At 43.4% G+C, this 16,438-nt stretch overlaps 1 protein-coding gene across 1 annotated transcript in view; it reads left to right on the forward strand.

Moving 5' to 3' along the window:
• LOC138352558 (zwei Ig domain protein zig-8-like) overlaps positions 1–16,438 on the forward strand; it is a 155,658-nt gene that overhangs the window by 57,238 nt on the left and 81,982 nt on the right. The window contains exon 2 of the mRNA XM_069305048.1: positions 11,765–12,188. Coding sequence (XP_069161149.1) covers positions 12,095–12,188 — 94 coding nt within the window. The 5' untranslated portion in view covers positions 11,765–12,094. The remainder of the gene's footprint in view (positions 1–11,764; positions 12,189–16,438) is intronic.

A 16,438-nucleotide genomic window follows, 5' to 3' on the forward strand; every position in this document is an offset into this window, starting at 1 on the left:
CTGTATACCTGTCCTCGCCTGTTCTAAGTTTCAATACCTGTTCTTTCACTGTTGTTTTCCTTCTGATGTGACTGTGGAGTAGCTTTGGTTCGGTCTTGGCTTTGTTTGCTATATCATTTTCAAAATTTTTCTCTGCTTCTCTTCTCACCCTGACGTACTCATTCCTGGTTCTCTGGTATCTCTCCCTGCTTTCTGGTGTTCTGTTATTCCGGAAGTTCCTCCACGCCTTTTTGTTCAGTTTCTTCGCTTCCATACATGCCCTATTATACCATGGATTCTTCTGTTGCTTCTCGGATTTTTCCCTTTGGGCCGGGATGAACCTGTTTACTGCCTCCTGACACTTTTGGGTAACATAGTCCATCATACCCTGTACAGACTTGTCTCTGAGGTCTGTGTCCCAAGGTATTTCACTTAGGAAACTTCTCATCTGTTCATAATTCCCCTTTCGGTATGCCAGCCTTTTGATTCCTAGTTCTTTTTGGGGGGAGATAAGTCCTAGCTCTACCAGGTACTCAAAGTTCAATACACTGTGGTCACTCATTCCCAAGGGCGCTTCCATCTTAACTTCCCTTATATCCCATTCATTTAGGGTAAATATCAAATCAAGCATTGCTGGTTCATCTTCTCCTCTCATTCTTGTTGGCTCTTTGGTATGCTGGCTTAGAAAGTTTCTTGTTGCCACGTCCAGCAGCTTAGCTCTCCATGTTTCTGGTCCTCCATGCGGGTCTCTGTTCTTCCAATCTATCTTCCCATGGTTGAAGTCTCCCATAATTAGTAGTCCAGATCCATTCCTGCTAGCAACAGAAGCTGCTCTTTCTATTATGTTAATGGTGGCCATGTTGTTTCTATCATATTCCTGTCTAGGTCTTCTGTCATTTGGTGGTGGATTATATATGACTGCGACTATAATTTTTTTCCCTCCATTTGTTACAGTACCTGCTATGTAGTCACTGAAACCTTCACAGCCCTGAATATCCATCTCCTCAAAATCCCAGCCTTTTCTTACCAGCAGAGCTACACCACCCCCACCTCTTCCTTCCCTCTCTTTCCTCATAACATAATAGTCCTGTGGAAACACTGCATTTGTTATTGTTTTCGTGATCTTTGTTTCTGTGAGGGCTATTATGTCTGGGTTTTCCTCTAGTACCAGTTCTCCAAGCTCATTTGCTTTATTTGTAATTCCATCTATGTTAGTGTACATCGCTTTGAGGCTCACTTTCTTCTGTCCCTTCTCAAATCGCCTCCTTGGTGAGTGTTCTGCTGGTGGGGGAGGCTGTTCCATGGGTGTGAGGACCTGTGAGGTGGGTAACAGGATCTCAGAGGATACTGGAATGAGGGGCGGGGGATCCAGTGAAGGGGGAGGGACAGGGAGGGTATGGGGTGAAAGGGGAGGGAGGACGGGAAGGAAAGGGGGGGAGGGAGGACTCGGGAGGAGGGGAGGGGTTGAAGGGTGGGGATTGGGTGTGGGGGGAGGGAGATTTGGCTGAACTTTTGAGTGGGGGCAGGGAGGGTTTGGGGTAGGGGGGTTTTCTATGCAGAGGAGGGAGGCGGGGTTGTCCTCCCTTCTGGTGTTACTGGGTAGCTGGTTGTGGGTTCCCCCCTCGCCTCTGGGGGTGTTGTGTTGGGAGCTGTGACTTCCTGGTTTTCCCCTCTCGCCCTGCGCCTCTTCCTTGCTTCTGCCGCCACGGCTCTCTCCTCCCTTGTCATGTCTCGCTGGAGGAATACATTTTTTAATTTTCCCACGTTTTTCAGGGAGCTCTTCCTTGATAGGAACCTCTCCTTTGTGTTCTCGTTTGCAAACACTATCTTTATCATTCGGTCTCGGTCTTTGTTGAACCGGCCTAGCCTGAAAACCTTCTCAATGCTATGCTCGGCCCCTTCCATGTCTAGTGCCTTTAGTACTTCACTCACTGCTGCTTTGTCCTTGTCATTCCACTCTGTCCTATTGGTTCCTTCCTGTTCCCTAATACCCACAGCAACCACTGATCTTTTCCTTTCCAGCAGTTGGCTAGTGGAGCGTGCCGCCACCTGCGAGGTGGCTGCTTTCATGGCCACCTCCATCACTGCAGTCATTACTTCAGAGTTATTTTTTTTAGTATTTCCGCAAATGTTGCTTTTATTGTGGCATTCTCATCCAGAAAACTATTACCACCTTCTCCCTGGGTGGTTTTCTGACTCTCAGCCTCGATACCATTCTCTTTGAGGGTTCTAATCTCCTCCTTTGCTGCTGTCAGCTCTATTTTCAGGTTGCTTATTTCGTTCTTCATTTCCTGCATCATTTCTTGCATCTCACTCTTGATGTCCTCCAGAAACTGGGCGAACATTTCCTTCATCTCGTCACCTTGGCTCTTTCCTGCTCCCCTGGGACCTCTGGCTGCCATCTTGACCCTGTTGGGATGGGGGAGAGAGTGAGAGAGAGAGGGGGAGAGAGAGAGAGAGAGAGAGAGAGAGAGAGAGAGAGAGAGAGAGAGAGAAAGGGAGTGATAAAGGGAGAGATAAATGGGTGGGTGGGGGGGGATCCGACCCTTCCACTGAAGTGAGAAGAAGGTAGAAGGGGAGGGGGGGGGGAGGAGATGGAGAGAGAGGCGGGAGGGAGAGGAGAGGGAGAGAGTGGATGAGGAAGAGAGCGGGTGAGGGAGAGAGCGGGTAAGGGAGAGAGGGGGGGAGGTGTGTGTGTGGGCTGAGAGGGAGGGGGAAGGAAAGAGAGGGAGGGGGAGGGAGGGGGAAGGAAAGAGAGGGAGGGAGAGGGGGAGGGAGGGAGGGAGAGAGAGAGAGAGAGAGGGAGAGAGAGAGAGAGAGAGAGAGAGAGAGAGAGAGAGAGAGAGAGAGAGAGAGAGAGAGAGAGAGAGAGAGAGAGAGAGAGAGAGTGAGAGAGAGAGAGAGAGAGAGAGAGAGAGAGAGAGAGAGCAGGAGAGAGAGAGCAGGAGAGAGATAGTGGGAGTGGGAGAGAGGGAGTGGGAGAGAGGAAGTGGGAGAGAGGGAGAGTGGGGAGGGGAAGAGTGTGTATGGGCGATGCGGGGGACTGGGGGTGGGGGGGGGGCGGAGATGGCGACTAAGTCAGGTCAGGTCAGGTGGTGGGGTCAAGAGGGGGGGGGGGATAGTAAGGTCTATCCCAGGTGTTAATGCCTTTTCCCCTGACTGAACAATTGTGTGTGTGTGTGCGCGTGCACGTGTGTGTGTGCGTGCACGTGTGTGTGTGTCTGTTTCAGCGTGTGCACACTTGTGTGCGTGTATACGTACGTGGGCGGGCGTGCTTGTATGTGTCAAGATATCCCTTATGCGTTACCTCTGCCTAAATGAGCCACTCTGGGATTTTTAAATATATTCGATATCCTGAACGAGAATTTGATAATCTTTTGTGTGTGTGTGTGTGTGTGTGTGTGTGTGTGTGTGTGTGTGTGTGTGTGTGTGTGTGTGTGTGTGTGTGTGTGTGTGTGTGTGTGTGTGGGTGTGTGTGTGTGTTTACTAGTTGTGTTTTTACGGGGGTTGAGCTTTGCTCTTTCGGCCCGCCTCTCAACTGTCAATCAACTGTTTACTAACTACTTTTTTTTTTCTCCACACTATACACACACACACCCCCCAGGAAGCAGCCCGTGACAGCTGACTAACTCCCAGGTACCTATTTACTGCTAGGTAACAGGGGCATTCAGGGTGAGAGAAACTTTGCCTATTTGTTTCTGCCTCGTGCGGGAATCGAACCCGCGCCCCAGAATTACGAATCCTGCGCGCTATCCACCAGGCTACGAGGCCCCTACGAGGTGTGTGTGTGTGTGTGTGTGTGTGTGTGTGTGTGTGTGTGTGTGTGTGTGTGTGTGTGTGTGTGTGTGTGTGTGTGTGTGTGTGTGTGTGTGTGCCTCAAGGGAAAGTGGGTGTTGGGTCAGGGGTTCTGGGACCAGATTCACGAAGCAGTTACGCAAGCACTTACGAACCTGTCCATCTTTTCTCAATCTTTGGCGGCTTTGTTTACAATTATTAAACAGTTAATGAGCTCCGAAGCACCAGGAGGCTGTTTATAACAATAACAACAGTTGATTGGCAAGTTTTCATGCTTGTAAACTGTTTAATAAATGTAATCAAAACCGTCAAAGATTGAGGAAAGATGTACCAAGTGACAGGATGAACAACCCAGCGGGTTTTCTTCCTATTGGGGAGTGTTGTACATTCTGCTATGGCGGTATGTTCACTCACAACATGAGTGGCGCTGCCCAATAAACTCGCCCCTCGGGGCAGAATTTAAAATTTAATGTTCACGTTCGTAAGTATTTGCGTAACTGCTTCGTGAATCTGTCCCCTGGTGAGTTTTTCTGGGAGTGTCAGGACTTCGTAGTCAGAACATCGAAGTCAGAGGACATCGAGTACTTGTGTGAAGACAGAGTGAGATTCGGTAAAATATCTATTTGAACTAAAATATAGAAACCATTGAACTAGAATAGATATTTGTTGTCAAGAGTATAAGAGCCCCTGAAGGACTTAGAGACCCTACATGAGGCCAGATGCAGGTGATAGCAGAGGTTATCTAGCACTGTAGAGAAGAGGTGGAGCAGACACAGGGGGAGATAACTGAACATTAGAATAGAGGTGAGAAAATAGAGTAAGAAGCTCTGTGCTATGGCAACTCGGAACCGGTTGCAGACGCGATAAGAACAAGGACATATTTGCATAGAGAGAATGTGAAGTGGTTGTTGTGTTGGGGGAGTCTTGTAGGTGAGGGAGAGAGGTAGGAAGGTAGAGAAAGGAGGGAGGTGGGAGGGAGAATGTTGTAGAGGCAAAAGCATATAATTTTAGAGAGTTGGAAGGATAGTAAGCTTATGAGGGGCATGTCTGGCTACACCTCCTGGAAGATCCTTCTCTCTAGGGAGAAGGGGAAGATCTTTCTCTCTATGGAGAAGGGGAAGATCCTTCTCTCAAGGGAGAAGAGGAAGATCCTTCTCTCTGGGGGAAGATCCTTCTCTCTAGGGAGAAGGGGAAGATCCTTCTCTCTAGGGAGAAGGGGAAGATCCTTCTCTCTAGGGAGAAGGGGAAGATCCTTCTCTCTAGGGGAAGATCCTTCTCCATAGGGACAAGGGGAAGATCCATCTCTCTCTAGGGAGAAGGGGAAGATCCTTCTCTCTAGTGGAAGATCCTTCTCTCTAGGGGAAGATCCTTCTCTCTAGGGGAAGATCCTTCTCTCTAGGGGAAGATCCTTCTCTCTAGGGGAAGATCCTTCTCTCTAGGGGAAGATCCTTCTCTCTAGGGGAAGATCCTTTTCTCTAGGGGAAGATCCTACTCTCTAGGGAAGGTGTACAATGAGGGGTGCCCCTCACCTCTCAGGGTACCCCTAAAGGTAAGGGAGGGAGGGAGGAAGGGAGAGGAGAGCGGGAGAAACGGACAGAGATCCCGGGCATCGCCGGGTAACCCCCCCCCCCCCTTCTTCTTGTTAATTTATATTTAAGAATTTTTGTTTTCTGTCAGTTAGCTAATATATAAGTCAAATATTGACTTACTAACATCTATGTAAGACAGTTTTGACTTATGGTCTGGACTCTGAAGGATGGGTTTATATATATATATATATATATATATATATATATATATATATATATATATATATATATATATATATATATATATATATCGTCTACATCATTATCAAAAGTGTTTAATAGGGTCAAAATAATTCTATATTTTTCCACGATTTTGTGTGTCATTGTTTATGTGCTATTGAGGAGTTATAGACAATTATAGAACCAAAAAATAATTAAAATCTATGAAATAAATGGATTATCTTTACGTTTAGAGAGTGTTGCTGTTTTGTGATCTTCACATTAAATTAAGCCAGTGGTGCCGTTCCTTTGAAGTTGTCGAAAAATTATAATTTAAATTATATTAATATATATAAAGAATTTTGGGCAATTAAAATTTACATTAGCAAGCAATTATGCCATTGATAATAAATGGTAAACCTTTCACTAAAATGCCCTGAGAATTAGTGCTTCGTTGTAATTTATCTAATATGTAATATGTATTTAAATTTAATTTACGAAAAAAATGTGACCATATTTTCACATATAAGGTTAAACTCGTTTAGGTTAATCTGGCATGGTAATTTATCCCACTTTTGGTTACTGTGTATCCTAACGTAATATAATTTACCCCACTTTTGGTTACTGTGTATCCTAACGTAATATAATTTAACATATTCTAAACTTTGTGTAAAATAATCGTAGCAATAACATTATTAATTCTTAATTATTCAACGATAGATTAAGGTAATCGTAGTTTAATATAACGTAACTTGACCTAAGCTAACCTATCTTAATCTATGCTTACCTATCCAAACGCAACCTAATACCTAACCTAGCCTATCTAAATCTACCCTAACGCAACCTAATACCTAACCTAACCTACACTAACCTAACCTAACTTAACCTAACCTATACTAACGTAGCCTATTCTAATCTATCATAACATAAACAGGACACAGGATATATTCACTGTGAGGTATACCTCAGTGTATTAAATATACTGAGAGTTCACTTCTGTCCTGCATAATGTTCATGTTCATGTTCATGGTCGTGTGGTCGTCTGGTCGTGTGGTCGTGTGGTCGTGTGGTCGTGTGGTCGTGTCGTCGTGTGGTCGTGTGGTCGTGTGGTCGTGTGGTCGTCTGGTCGTGTAGTCGTGTGGTCGTGTGGTCGTGTGGTCGTGTGGTCGTGTGGTCGTGTGGTCGTGTGGTCGTGTGGTCGTCTGGTCGTGTGGTCGTGTGGTCGTGTGGTCGTGTGGTCGTGTGGTCGTGTGGTCGTGTGGTCGTGTGGTCGTCTGGTCGTGTAGTCGTGTGGTCGTGTGGTCGTGTGGTCGTGTGGTCGTGTGGTCGTGTGGTCGTGTGGTCGTGTGGTCGTGTGGTCGTCTGGTCGTGTGGTCGTGTGGTCGTGTGGTCGTGTGGTCGTGTGGTCGTGTGGTCGTGTGGTCGTGTGGTCGTGTAGTCGTGTGGTCGTGTGGTCGTGTGGTCGTGTGGTCGTGTGGTCGTGTCGTCGTGTGGTCGTGTGGTCGTCTGGTCGTGTAGTCGTGTGGTCGTGTGGTCGTCTGGTCGTGTAGTCGTGTGGTCGTGTGGTCGTGTGGTCGTCTGGTCGTGTGGTCGTGTGGTCGTGTGGTCGTCTGGTCGTGTCGTCGTGTGGTCGTCTGGTCGTCTGGTCGTGTGGTCGTGTGGTCGTGTGGTCGTGTGGTCGTGTGGTCGTGTCGTCGTGTGGTCGTGTGGTCGTGTGGTCGTCTGGTCGTGTAGTCGTGTGGTCGTGTGGTCGTCTGGTCGTGTGGTCGTCTGGTCGTGTGGTCGTGTGGTCGTGTGGTCGTGTGGTCGTGTGGTCGTCTGGTCGTGTAGTCGTGTGGTCGTGTGGTCGTGTGGTCGTGTGGTCGTCTGGTCGTGTGGTCGTGTGGTCGTGTGGTCGTGTGGTCGTCTGGTCGTGTAGTCGTCTGGTCGTGTGGTCGTGTGGTCGTGTGGTCGTGTGGTCGTGTGGTCGTGTGGTCGTGTGGTCGTCTGGTCGTCTGGTCGTGTAGTCGTGTGGTCGTCTGGTCGTCTGGTCGTGTGGTCGTGTGGTCGTGTGGTCGTGTGTACACACGGTCGTTTGGTCGTGCTGTCAATACTCGCTCGTACGAAACTGCTGTTTAAATCAGATATAACGTGTGTGTGGGCCCCAGGCTATCAACATCAACTATAGCTGATGATGGAGTTATAGCTGATGATGGAGTTATAGCTGATGATGGAGTTATAGCTGATGATGGAGTTATAGCTGATGATGGAGTTATAGCTGATGATGGAGTTATAGCTGATGATGGAGTTATAGCTGATGATGGAGTTATAGCTGATGATGGAGTTATAGCTGATGATGGAGTTATAGCTGATGATGGAGTTATAGCTGATGTATATCAAGCTATAATGCCTTCCCGGAAGCCGTCAAATGGACGCTGGTACTTTACGACGAATTGAAAAAGTAATTTTCATTTGCTGCATAAAAATTACTTTCGTCCTCCCTCTGTGATAATATTTTTAAGTTAAAAACATTAAAAGGCATTTTTAATTCACATAACTTGACAAATTTGAGCGTTTTTAATTTACAATGGTTAGTATGGAACGTTGCCAGCCTAGTAATTGTTATTTGACCGAAACGTTTGTGGAGTTATATAAAAAAATGGCAAATTATAATGTATCTTTTTCTTTCTTATCTACAGAATTCATTGATTATACTCCCATATATATATATATATATATATATATATATATATATATATATATATATATATATATATATATATATATATATATATATATATTTTATATATATATATATATATATATATATATATATATATATATATATATATATATATATATATATATATATTTATATATGTAATCAATGAATACACACACACACAGTTGAGAGGCGGGCCGAAAGAGCAGAGCTCAACCCCCGCAAACACATCTAGGTGAATATAACTAGGTGAATACACACACACATACACACCGTTCAAGATTCTCAAACGAATTGACAGGGTTGATAAAGACAGGCTATTTAACACAAGGGACACACGCACTAGGGGACACAGGTGGAAACTGAGTGCCCAAATGAGCCACAGAGATAATAGAAAGAACTTTTTTATTGTCAGAGTGGTTGACTAATGGAATGCATTAGGAAGTAATGTGGTGGAGGCTGACTCCATATACTGTTATATATGTATATATATATATATATATATATATATATATATATATATATATATATATATATATATATATATATATATATATATATATATATATATATATATATATATATATATATCAAATTATGGATATGTGTTCGCGTTGTTGTGTGTGTGTGTTTCTTGTGTGTGTGTGTGTGTGTGTGTGTGTGTGTGTGTGTGTGTGTGTGTGTGTGTGTGTGTGTGTGTGTGTGTGTGTGTGTGTGTATGTGTTTCTTAGATTAATGGCACAACTCAGTTCTGAGGACAAAACATGCTTGTCGGGTCTCCGTCTATCACCAATAGTTCTGTTGTTCACAACTTTAAGAAATGCTGCTTTTGTCCATCAGAAACTTATAAGTCGTTGTCATGTTCCATATCTATCTTCCCCAGTGTGGCAAGATCGATAGACTTTTCTCATAACTCTCCAGCTGAAGACTGAACCTTGTTGCTTATCTCTGAGTCTTATCTGGTGATTCTTTGTCCCTGTTCAGGAAAGGGTTCCATTCTGGGGCTGCATATCCAAGAGTTGGTCTCACCTTGGTCGTGTATAGGGCACGGAAAGCCTCTTTCTTCCTGTTTCTGAAGGATATACTCATGTTAGCCAGTACAGTATGCCATGTGCAGCTTTTCTGCTAATGTTGGCATCAAATTAAGTGGTTTTGTCCATCCTCAGTTCATTTGTGTGTGTGTGTGTGTGTGTGTGTGTGTGTGTGTGTGTGTGTGTGTGTGTGTGTGTTTGTGTGTGTGTGTGTGTGTGTGTGTGTGTGTGTGTGTGTGTACTCACCTAATATATATATATATATATATATATATATATATATATATATATATATATATATATATATATATATATATATATATATATTGGGTCCCTTGTTGTTTCAATGAGCCTAGAACCCAGTGTGTGTGTGTGTGTGTGTGTGTGTGTGTGTGTGTGTATGTGTGTGTGTGTGTGTGTGTACTCCCCTAGTTGTCATTGCGGAAATCGAGCTTCGTCTCTTGGTCTTGCCACTCAACTGTCAGTCAAATAGTCTACTGGTTCCTGAGCCTGTTGGGCTCTGTCATATCTACATATGGAAACTGTGTATATATATAAGGGAGCCGGTCAGCACGCTGGACTTGTGATCCTGTGGTCCTGGGGTTCGATCCCGGGCGCCGGCGAGAAACAAGAGGCAGAGTTTCTGTCATCCTATGCCTCTGTTACCTAGCAGTGAAATAGGTACCTGGGAGTTAGTCAGCTGTCACGGGCTGCTTCCTGGGGGTGGAGGCCTGGTCGAGGACCGGGCCGCGGGGACACTAAAGCCCCGAAATCATCTGAAGATAACCTTAGGACGTTTTGAATCATATCGAATGTTTTTTGACAGTCGACGAATATACAGTTTGTGCGTCATTTTCATATTTTTTCTATACAGGAAAAGACTTCAATTAACAAAAGCAGAGTGGTCTTCACAGTACCAGAATTGTCTACAGAGGAACAGTGAATTAAATATATAAATTAAATTTGTATTAGTTCATAAAAGTATTTAACTTCATTTAATGCTGTGTTTGTGATCTGAGATCAATGTTCTTTTATGTTAGTGTTAAACCCGTCTTTCTCTTATAGCATTATTGTAAAGTCTTATAACATTCTTATGATAATCCTCTTATATTCTTACACTATGTTTGTTCTTTCCACAGGAAGGAAGAGGTCACTGAGGCGACCAGCTGAGATACACATGTGAAGTGACCAGCTGGGAGAATAACTCTTAGGCCAGTTACAGAAAGTACAAACTGATTCAAACAGCTGAAAGTACATCACTGTGGCGACCAACTGAGACTAACCCACACTAGCCAGCACTTGTGATGAGCAAAACAGCTGATGTTTAACCTGGAGCTGTATTCACCGAATGGTTTATGATATATCATTGACGCTGTGATTATCGAGATAGTGGCTGATATAAGACAACGATGCCGTGGAAGGATGTCACATTAGGGGACATCACTCACCCCCCCACCCCCACCCCCCCCCCTCAGCACATTCCTTGAGTAACGCCCACAGCACATCCCTTGTGTTACGTAACGCTGGAGTCTTAGAGAGCCAGTAACATCACACACAAAAAGTCTTTTTTTTTTTGGTGGAAGGTCAGTGGAAAATTATACCTGATGCAACTAGGAAATTGTGTTCTATACCAGAACATCTCCCGAAGCCGTTGGGTTCACTCTGAATATTCAACTCAATGCATGAACAGATGTGGAACAATGTTGAGTTGCATATGGAACACATGGACCAATGTTGAGTTGCATATGGAACACATGGACCAATGTTGAGTTGCATATGGAACACATGGACCAATGTTGAGTTGCATATGGAACACATGGACCAATGTTGAGTTGCATATGGAACACATGGACCAATGTTGAGTTGCATATGGAACACATGGACCAATGTTGAGTTGCATATGGAACACATGGAACAATGTTGAGTTGCATATGGAACACATGGACCAATGTTGAGTTGCATATGGAACACATGGACCAATGTTGAGTTGCATATGGAACACATGGAACAATGTTGAGTTGCATATGGAACACATGGACCAATGTTGACTTGCATATGGAACACATGGAACAATGTTGACTTGCATATGGAACACATGGAACAATGTTGACTTGCAATAACACCAGTCTGCATCGACTTACAATAACGACCGTTGCATTGAGTTGCAATGACGGCAGAACAATATTGAGTTGCAATAACATTGTCACAGACGGCTGTCAACACATTGTTTCCTAACAGGCATTTAACAGGCCTAAGTATTAAGAGTGATTGATAATACAGAAATATTAATACAGATTAATATAAGTGAACGCTTTACATTCAATAAAAGTGATATTTTACTGAGAAATTAATACAAAAACCATAATAATAATAAAGTACAAATGTGACATATTACTGCAAAATAAAATATTTATTATTAGAAACATAATAAAAGTGATTTCTGAAAAAGTAATAAAAAGTGATATATCACTCCAAAAGTGTTATAACCCCATGTCATATTTTATTTACAGCCCATTTATGTAAAAAATATAACCGTACATTAGCATACTCATACATGCGCCAGGGATCCGTGATATACATAAAGTATACAACAGATATACATATGTGTTAGCCTATGAAGAGACTCAGAGTTTAGGAAAATAAATAAAAAAAAGATATACAAAGATAAACACAAAATGGAAGCAGAGAAATTCAAAAGTGATATATTATTGTGAATATTATTAGTGGGAAATGAAGAAAACTCCGAAGGAAACATAGAATAAAGTGATAAAGAGATAGAGAGATAGAGAGAGAAAGACTAAACAATGTTGCCACATAGCTGACCTAACCTAACCTACACCATGCACCTGGCAACACTGCATCTGCTGCTGCTTCCTCTGGCAACACTGATCTCTATATTCATCGCAGACACAAGCTTCGCCAACCCTGACCCAGGTAAGTTAGAATATAACCTAGATATTATATATAATAAAACTATATACAACCCGTTCTCGCAAATTTAATAAGCCAATATTGACTTATTAGTTGCGTGCATAGGTGACATACTAAACATAATAGTTTCCCTTGAAAAGCTTCATAGAAAACACCGACCGTACCTAACCTACTTAGTATGTTAAAATAAGCATCTTATTGCTTCGTAATTACAATTGTTACTTAACCTATTATAGGCATAGGTTAGGTAATAATTGTAATTACGAAGCAATAAGATGCTTATCTTAACATACTAAGAAGGTTAGGTAAGGTCAGTGTTTTCTATGAAGCTTTTCAAGGGAAACTATTATGTTAAGTATGTCACCTATGCACATATTTAATAAGTCAATATTGACTTATTAAATTTGCGAGAACGGGTTGCTATATAATATACAAATATATCTTGTCTAACAAATAATTAGAAGTCAAGGGCAGTAATCCCAAGCGTATAATGGTGTCCAGTATTCCAACTGGCTTGTAGAAAGCCAATTAGAGGTTCACATATGTTAAGGCAGTAGAATGGTTCAGACATAAAAGCCTTCAAATTAAAATGGAATTGCAGAGCCGTAAGTGTATGACCCGGCCAGACCTATCCTACCGGCGGCGAAGTTCATTAGTTCGAGAATGCGTATAAAATGAGGGTCTTAAATTCCTCTTAAGTACCTTTATTTGGAAGTTGTTCTCAATAATGTCCAAATTGTAGGGCATTATCCGTGATTGGAGACCTGGCGGCTCAAATAGGGTGCATCAGTCTCGCTCGGTACATCGCTTACTGTACTCAACCGGTGGTAAAAAGCGTATCTCTTTTGTATGCAAAACAGCAGTTCATATTTAAGTGAAACACGAAAGAGAATTACTGTAAATCCACAAAAGTTGGACTTTAATCCGGGTTAATTGGTGTTGTTCACGTTTTTCTCATATGATTTAATTAAAAATGAAAAAATTGAAATCCTTACTGTGAATATCAGTGGAGGAGGGTGTTATATTTTTGTGTAATTCATTATACAATCTCGCTAATATATACACTCGCACTCTCTCGCTTACATACACTCTCACTCTCTCGCTTACACTCGCACTCTCTCGCTTACACACACTCACACTCTCCCTTACACTCGCACTCTCTCGCTTACACACACTCACACTCTCCCTTACACTCGCACTCTCTCGCTTACACTCGCACTCTCTCGCTTACACACACTCACACTCTCTCCCTTACACTCGCACTCTCTCGCTTACACTCACACTCTCTCCCTTACACTCGCACTCTCTCGCTTACACACACACTCGCACTCTCTCGCTTGAACACACTCTCGCACTCTTTTGCTTACACACAATCTCACTCTGTCGCTTACACATACTCTCGCACTCTCTCCCTTACACACACTCTCACACTCTCGCACTCTTTCCCTTACACACACTCTCTCCCTCACACACAATCTCACTCTCATTTACACATACTCTCGCACTCTCTCCCTTACACACACTCTCACACACTCGCACTCTCTCGCTTATACACGCACTCGCACTCTCTTGATTACACACACTCTCGGTCGCAAGAATACAAATACACATATACATACATACATACATAGGTACATACATACAAACACTTATACAGGCGTAATATAATTCTATGACTAGGCAACACAAATTAGGCAAGAAAGAGAAGGGTGGGCAGACTGTATTTTCTTAGACTGTCAGAAAGCCTTTGACACAGTACCTCACAAAAGGCTGTTACAAAAGTTTACAAAAGTTGGAGCAACAGGCAGGAGTAAAAGGGAAGGTGCTCCAGTGCATAAGGGAGTATCTAAGCAACAGGAAACAGCGAGTAACGGTGAGGGGGGAGACATCAGATTGGTGAGATGTCACCAGCGGAGTCCCACAGGGCTCAGTTCTTGGACCCATCCTGTTTCTAATATATGTGAACGATCTTCCGGAGGGTATAGACTCATTCCTCTCAATGTTTGCTGATGATGCAAAAATTACGAGAAGAATCAAGACAAATGAAGATAGACAGAGACTACAGGATGACCTGGATAAACTGGAGGAATGGTCTAGAAAATGGCTACAAAAGTTCAACTCAGGAAAGTGTAACGTAATGAAATTAGGCGAAGGCTGAACACAAGGTAACATTTGGCAGGTGAAATCCTGCAAGAGTCAAATAGAGAGAAAGATCTGGGGGTTGATATCACACCGAACCTGTCCCCAGAGGCCCACATGAAAAGGATATCATCAGCGGCATATGCTAGACTGGCCAACATAAGAACTCCCTTTAGAAACTTGTGTAAGGAATCGTTCAGGACCCTGTATACCACTTATGTCAGACCAATTCTGGAATATGCAGCTCCAGCCTGGAGTCCATACCTAGTTAAACACAAGACAAAGTTAAAAAAGATTCAGAGGTATGCCACCAGAATAGTCCCAGAAGTGAGAGGTATGACCTACGAGGAAAAGAGCTAAACCTCACGTCCCTGGAAGACAGAAGAGTAAGGGGAGACATGATAGCCACCTACAAAATTATCAGGGGAATTGACAGGGTGGACAGAGATAAACTATTTAGCACGGGTGGAACACGAACAAGGGAACACACGTGGAAACTGATTACCTAAATGAGCCACAGAGACGTTAGAAAGAACTTTTTCAGTGTCAGAGTAGTTAACAGGTGGAATGCACTAGGAAGTGATGTGGTGGAGGCTGACTCCATACACAGTTTCAAGTGTAGATATGATAGAGCCCAGTAGGCTCAGGAACCTGTACATCAGTTGATTGACAGTTGAGAGGCGGGACCAAAGAGCCAGAGCTCAACCCCCGCAAGCACACACACACACACACACACAAAAACAACATACAAATATACATAGGTCCTCCTGGTCGAGCGGACAGTGCTCTGGGGTCGTAGTTGTAAGGGTTCTGGGTCGAGTCCCGGCCGAGGCAGAAATAAATGGCCATAATTTCTTTCACCTTATGACCCTGTTCTCCTGGCAGTAGACATGGTACCTGGGAGTTTGACAGCTGCTGCTGGCCTCATGCAAGGGAGGTGTGTGTGTGTTAGACAGAAGAATGTGAAGTAGGTGTGAGAGAAAATTAGGTTGGTAGTCAGTATATTGGGAAATCGACGTTAATAAGGCGGAGCCCAAGAGCTGAGAGCTCGATCCTGCTCGCATTAACAGTGAATACACACACACACACAATGTCTGTCTGTTTCTCTCTCTCTCCTTCTCTCTCTCTCTCCTTCTCTCTCTCTCCTTCTCTCTCTCTCCTTCTCTCTCTCTCTCTCTCTCTCTCTCTCTCTCTCTCTCTCTCTCTCTCTCTCTCTCTCTCTCTCTCTGTGCCTCCTCCCCCCCCTTCTCTGTCACACAACACAACAACGTATTACAGCTAATTACTGGCAAAGTATGATTTTTTATTTTCTTTATTTTGCGGATATGAATGCATAATGTTTAACAATATACAAGCATTTAATATGGTACTGAAAGATTCATCGTGGAGGGTGACGCTGGCACAGGGTCATGTGGCACCTATTTATTTGATGCCAGTCCTGATCCACTAATGTTGGGTACATACCCAACAACAGTCACTGTGAAAAATTTTCCGAAGCCTCCCCCACAAGCGCCTGGCTTTTATCCTTAAATAGAGAGACAGACATTTCCGTATAAATGGTACTGAAAATGTGGGATCAAGAACTCTAGCGAGAATCTTCTCTATTGTCCTTACATTTTTCTTCACCTGAGAAGGAAGTTGAAAAATTAACTCTCCAAAGTTCATTGTTTCAGTTTTATTTGGCCTGACGCTAAGAGATGCGTTTCATTAACGCTTGTTTACTTTGGCAAAGGCAGAGTTCACATGAACAAATCCCCAAGGGCCGTGACGAGGATTCGAACCTACGTCCGAGAACATCCCAGACGCTGCCTTAATCGACTGAGCTACGACATGGTAAAAGAATTGCAACAAGAAGTTCTACTGACCTTACTTCTAGAAGTTCTACTGATCCTGCAGCTTCTAAGAGACCCAAAATAGGGTTTTACACTATTCTGGTTGCAATTCTTTTACCATGAACCTCTCGGATTTAGGTTCGAACCCTCGTCACGGATTTGCTCATTTAATGCATCACGCTATTGTAATTTCTGTGTGTAGAGTAACAGAGTTCAAATGATTACAGTTTCTTGTTGCATGATATACCCGAGGATGAGGTGAAGGTGATGAGGTGAGGAGGA

The sequence above is a fragment of the Procambarus clarkii genome, chromosome 54 (genome assembly GCF_040958095.1).
Source record: "Procambarus clarkii isolate CNS0578487 chromosome 54, FALCON_Pclarkii_2.0, whole genome shotgun sequence".
Classification (NCBI taxonomy): Eukaryota; Metazoa; Arthropoda; class Malacostraca; order Decapoda; family Cambaridae; genus Procambarus; species Procambarus clarkii.